We start from the raw sequence: 6,104 nt of genomic DNA on the forward strand, positions 1-6,104 counted from the left end.
TCTCTGTATAGCCCTGGCTGTCCTGGAACTCACTTTGTAGACCAGGCTGGCCTCGAACTCAGAAATCTGCCTGCCTCTGCCTCCCGAGTGCTGGGATCAAACAAAGGCTTGCCTCTTCTGTTTTTAAATGGGGACTGAGCGAGGTCAACTAAAATTCAATTCCCAACCACCACATGAAGGCTCACAACCATCTGTACAGCTGCAGTGTATTTACATACATAAAATAAATAAATAAACTTAAAAAAAAAAAGGACTAAGAGACAGACAGTCTTGCTGGAGAAGGTATGTCATTGGGTTGGGCTTTGAAATCTCAAAGTTATCTCTCTCCACTTCATGCATTTGGTTCAAGAAGTAAGCTCTCAGCTACTACCCCAAGCCTACCCACAGGAATGCTCCCTACCATAATTATGGACTGTAATTAATCTCTGGAAACTGTAATCCCTGAGTAAACATTTTATTTTAAAAGTTGCCTTGTTCATATTATCTTATCACAGCAATAAAAAAGTAATCAAAACATTGTCAGGCATCAATGAGAGGTCCTTGGTCTTATGAAAGCTGGATAGATGCCCCAGTGTAGGGGAATCAAGGGTGGGCAGGTGGGAGTGGGTGGGTGGGTGGAGAAACACCCTCATAGAAGCAGGGGGGGGGGCAGGGAAGATGTAATAGGGTGTTTCCAGGAAGGAGGAAAACCAGGAAAGGGAATAACATTTGAAATGTAAATAAAGAAAATATCCACTAAAAAAAAAAAAAATGCCATTTGCATGAATGATCAAAAAATGTCCTAAAGTACTATTGCCCAATTTGATAAGGCACCTTGACAAAAGCAGGTGGATGAGCAACTAAATTTGCTGGACAACTCACCTAACAACTGAGCACAATTTAGCAGAGTGCAGGGCCCAAACAGAACAAGGAAGTCCTGAAGAGCATTGAGAACCTGTCATATAAGACCCTCAGCAAAAACCCTGTAGAGCGCAAGAGGCAGGTCCATGCTTCTGCCTACACAGGAGCAAGCAATGGAGATGCAGCCTGGAACAGGCTCTCCACTCCTCCCCCATACTCTCACCTTCTGCCTCTCTCTAACAAAAACGTAGTGAGAAGTTCTCAGAGCTGGATGGAACTCAGTTGGCAGAGGGCTTTCCTACTATGCACAAAGTCCTCGGTTCAACCCACAGCACCATGTAAACTGACTGTTGTGACTTGCTCTTGTAATGACAGCACTCAGGAAGTAGAGGAAGGAGGTCAGAAGTTTAAGGTCATCTTCAGTTCTATATGGATTTCAAGGTCAACCTGAATACAAAAGACCCTGGATCAAAAACAATAAAAAACCCAACCAACCAGAAGCTCTCTGAAAACATCTGACTAGGTCATACAGGAACACAGTTAAAACCATCCAGTATTCTGCTGGGGCACTTCTACATCCTGACATTGCTAAAGCCTACAATGTAATTTTATCCCAGACCACAAACACACAGCACAGCTAATGGCCTGCACTATAGCTCAAATGTCTCTCCCTTCAGCCTGCCAGAAGTAAGGACACCTTTGTTCTGCTTTCCAGAGGTGCATCAACAACTGGGCACTGTGCGTCAGCATCACACCTGAAAATAGCCAGTAAATTTTAATCAGCTTGTGCTTCCTACATCCCAAGTCTCACGGAATCTTCTTACTAATCTATGTTTACAAAACCCACGAGTTCTTAAAAACAGCACTGGCCGGAGAGGGGTGTTGCATGCTTTTAATCCTGGCGCTTGGGAGGCAGAGGCAGGTGGATTTCTGAGTTCGAGGCCAGCCTGGTCTACAGAGTGAGTTCCAGGACAGCCAGGGCTATACAGAGAAACCCTGTCTCGACAAAAAAGAAACAAACAAACAAACCAAACAGCACTGGTTTTTAGAGTGGAGTGATAAACTAGGCCCTGAGCACCTTCCACAGGCCTGTCTGCAGTGTTTCCTAAGTGTTTCCAATGCTGACGCCCTCGATCGTCACACGTTTCCTTTTTATTTTTATTTTTATTTTTTTTTTTAAAGATTTATTTATTTATTATATGTAAGTACACTGTAGCTGTCTTCAGACACTCCAGAAGAGGGCGTCAGATCTTGTTACAGATGGTTATGAGCCACCATGTGGTTGCTGGGATTTGAACTCCGGACCTTTGGAAGAGCAGTCGGGTGCTCTTACCCACTGAGTCATCTCACCAGCCCGTCACACGTTTCCTAAGTGCTGGGGGCACTCAAAGGTGTCACAGACAGTGTCGACATGAACAGCAGCTAGCAGAGAATGCCAGCTGACTTTTCACAGAGTAAGGCAAAGACGAAGAGAGAGAGTTACCTTCCACCTTCTCCAGCTTGGCCAGCGTCAGTCCTATGGCATTAGGGCGATGAGGGCTCCGTGTGGAGAACACTCCAGTCTTTGCCCCGTTCAGCCTGGGCGGCTGCACTTTTGCCTTGTAGTTCAAATGGCCATTTTTGTGAAAAACAAATAAAATCCTATTGAAAATAAACCAAAACACTTATTTAACAAAGGGATAAATTATTTTTGTATAATGATTTGAGAAGGGAATGTGATCCCCCACTAATTAAGGGGAAGAACAGTTCTTATTAAGGTTATCAGTCATAAGAAAATAGGCCCTCCCCCTTCCTTGTAGGAGGAGCATCATCTCCACATTCTTTGTACCCAACACAATGACTGGCATACCACAGGAACTTAACAGCCTTGTCACACTGCTTCTAAGTGGCTTCTGTTTGCCATGCAGTATACTAGACATTTTCATACCCATTTTGTACCTTAGCATAGGAAGTACAATTTAGCCCTCACTCTGAGGGTAAAGAAATTGAAGTTCAGAAAAGTTCAACTTGATGAGGCCTTTCTAAACAGAATATGAAAGCCAGAAGCATGAGAGAAAACAGTAACAGTTCTGAATTCATTAAACCATTAAATTCAGGTCTAGAAGATGTTTGCTATACACAATGGGTTAGCCAATATCAACAATACGTAAGTCATCCTTACATAAGTCACCAAGTAAAGAACTCAACTCAAAGGACCCACAGCAAAGAACAAGAACGTGCAACTTACACAGAAGCCATCAAACAGCTAGCATGAGCCAATGATAATTAAGAAGATAAACTAAAAACAGCACTGTACTTCCCTGATGGACAAGGTAAACATGGACAGAAACAGAATTGCTGATGAGAGACAGTAGTATCCAAATATCTAAGGCTCTTTTGTTTTTTAGGAAGAGTACACAGAATTCTTCAAGGGCCTACAACAAGGCCCACAAACGTCTTCTGTAAAAGGTCAGACGATAAATATTTTAGGATTTGAGACCAACCAGTCACTGTTTCAACTATTCTGGAAATGGAGCGGAGTTTTACACTGGTAGCCACACACAATACATAAAGCAATAGGTAAGCCACAGACAATATACAGCCTCAGATGGTGCTACACAGTCAGCAGGGCTGAGACCCCACAAGCAATGTAATGTAAGCATGGACCCTTTGGCAATGTAATGTAAGCAATGGGCCGTATGCGGTCCACAGACCACTATTTGCTGAGTCTTATTCTAGAGACCAGCATAATGACCCACGGGCAGAATCAAGGAGGTATGTAATTTAAGGTAAACAGAAGAGAGTTGTCATAATTAGAACAAGCAGTATTAAAACATGTTCCCTCAGTGAATCACAAGTTCCTAATGGGGTCCAAGTATGCAAACAATCAACTGCACACATTGAATATGGGAATCCCTACATATTCCATAACCATATAGATAAGGATGGTATAGCTGACAAACCTCAAGGCTGCCTTCAATTGGCACACTCTCTCAGGGCCCGAGCTGCAGCTTCTAACTAGAAAGCTACTTACCAAACATGAGAAAACTGTTCTAGGCCCATCAAGGAATGCTCAGGGTTATTAAAGATGCTCTTTCTGATCTTCAGACAGGCTCTGGAGTGGCTACAGATGGATGGCTGCCTTGGAGTGCCAATCTTGGCTGGGAAACATGATTCCAAGTACCCTATTGGCTCAGTTAAAAGATTCCCTATGGAAGAAAACTGGATGAGAATCATCACTCAAAGGGTCCAAGATGTAAGAAAACATGTTTTCCTCTCAGTGTTGACTTCATAGTTCTAACACCTAGGTACAACACAACTATTAAAATCATGTTTACATACAAAGTCCTGCTATGTAACTCAGGCCAGCCTCAAACGTATACACCTCCAGCATCAGCCCCATCCCCCAATGGCTGGGCTCACAACTGTGCACCAGCATACCCACCTCAATGTTTTACTTATAGTTATAAAAATTCATAAATGATATTAACACATATGTTGATTGTATATTATACAGTATAAACTATAATTTATAATTATTTCTTTTTATGCTCTTTGAAGAGACACTCCAGATCTCCATTTTATTTAATTTGCATCAAACCTATCTATCCTATTATATTTTATTAGTACAACCAGTAAGGTCTAACACCGTCTCTCACATGTTTCCTTGCTTTTTGCTTATACAAACTCTTTTTACTTTTGGGATGTATTAGACCTATTTTAAATCCCAGCACTTGGGAGACAAAGGCAGGCAGATCTCTGAGTTCCAGGACTGCCTGGTATACAGAATGAGTACAGGACAGCCAGGGCTTCACAGAAAAACCCTGTCTCCAAGGTAGGAGTGGGGAGACAAAAATACTCATACAGAGAGAGAGAGAGAGAGAGAGAGAGAGAGATACACACACACACACACACAGTATTATGTAAGTTAAAGCATAATCCACCTGCCAGCCACACCGAAGACCTCATCGCCAGCACTTGCGTCTCTGCCGACTGCTTCCAGACGCTGCAATCTGGTCTTTACCATCATTTACTTCCTTTCAGAATGAGATCTTATCATATGTACTTTCGAGCCTAAACAATACATTTATTTTGAACTCTATAAAAGCAGACACCACGCTGTAAATTATCTATATAAACTGCCTTTCTCTCTTATCTGTATTGTGTGTGCTTCTGACAACCTTGACGTTTTCTCCCAAGAATATTTACAACTACTGCTGTATAATTTTTGTTTGTTTAGGGGTTTTGCTTTTAAACCCCCATCCATGTTCTTGTGAGAAAAGATAAAAGACGAAGAAACTAGGACCAAATGAGGGCATCAGTCACACACATCCCATCTCCCCGTAACTCCCTAAGGAAACAGACCACACAACATACGTGGCCGCCGCAGCTACTGTACTGAGACTAAGCGCAGACCACACCCCGTGTACCAAGATACGTCACCCCGTTAGCCTTAGCGTGTCACGTGGTCGCCGGGACACGTGACCCTCACTTTGGCGGCAAGGACAAGAATGTACGTCCAGTGGTTCGCGTTCTTCTGGCCAGGGAAGCCGGCCGCCTAGCTCGGGTGCGGCGCCACCTTTTTCCTAAACGTTACCTGTCTCCAGGGCCGGCTGAGCGCACCCACATGCGGCCGCCGTAGCACACCGACCCTGCTTCTCCAAGCCGCGCATGCTTACAGGCCGCCGAGTCCTCCGCGCGCCCAACGCTGACTTCCGCTTCCGCGCCTTAGGCTTTGGCGCCTGCGCAGTCGTCGCTAGGTGCCGGGTCTTGGAGAACGCGCTCAATGGCGGCCGAGCTGCCGCGTGGAGGGTGCGTTCCCGCACGCTGTGAGGCCCACCATTCACCCATCACGCGGCGATGGCGGCCTCGCGACAGCCTGCACCGCACCCTCCGAAGGTGGGACATGTGGATAAAGATGTACAAGCCAAGATACCCTTGAATCATAAGCGGCCTCGGAGACCAAAAATAACCTTGAGTTTAAAGGGAAAGGATGTGAATGTCCATCTATGATCACATAGCAAAAGAACTGGGGTTTGGGATTTTTTTTTTCCATTTATTGTGTGCGCGGGAGCATGCCAAAGTCTGATGACAGAATGCCGGAGCCGATTCTCCTTTCGCCGCGTAGCTCCCAGGATCAAAGGCAGGTCGCGTTAGCCCGTTCCTTTACTCGCTGAGCCAACTAGCGGCCCAAGAACTGGACGTTAAATGTTTAAAATTCTCCTTGGACGTGGGCATACGGGTTATATTTATTACTCCCCTCCACTTTTTAATAACTATTTGTC

General features: G+C 44.5%; 1 protein-coding gene across 4 annotated transcripts in view; it reads right to left on the reverse strand.

Moving 5' to 3' along the window:
- The window catches only part of Trmo (tRNA methyltransferase O), a 9,714-nt gene extending 4,184 nt beyond the window's left edge, over positions 1-5,530 (reverse strand). The window contains exons 1-3 of one of the 4 annotated variants that reach the window (XM_021200761.1): positions 5,417-5,530; positions 3,854-4,028; positions 2,324-2,481 (exon numbers count right to left, since the gene is read on the reverse strand). In XM_021200761.1, coding sequence (XP_021056420.1) covers positions 2,324-2,481; positions 3,854-4,028; positions 5,417-5,492 — 409 coding nt within the window. In that variant the 5' untranslated portion in view covers positions 5,493-5,530. Of the gene's footprint in view, positions 1-2,323; positions 2,482-3,853; positions 4,029-4,763; positions 5,329-5,416 lie in introns of those variants that run through there. The other 3 variants (XM_029539432.1, XM_029539433.1, XM_029539434.1) reach the window with 3 other exon arrangements.
- Between the last annotated feature and the right edge of the window lie 574 nt (positions 5,531-6,104).

Source organism: Mus pahari, chromosome 6, assembly GCF_900095145.1.
Source record: "Mus pahari chromosome 6, PAHARI_EIJ_v1.1, whole genome shotgun sequence".
Lineage (NCBI taxonomy): Eukaryota > Metazoa > Chordata > Mammalia > Rodentia > Muridae > Mus > Mus pahari.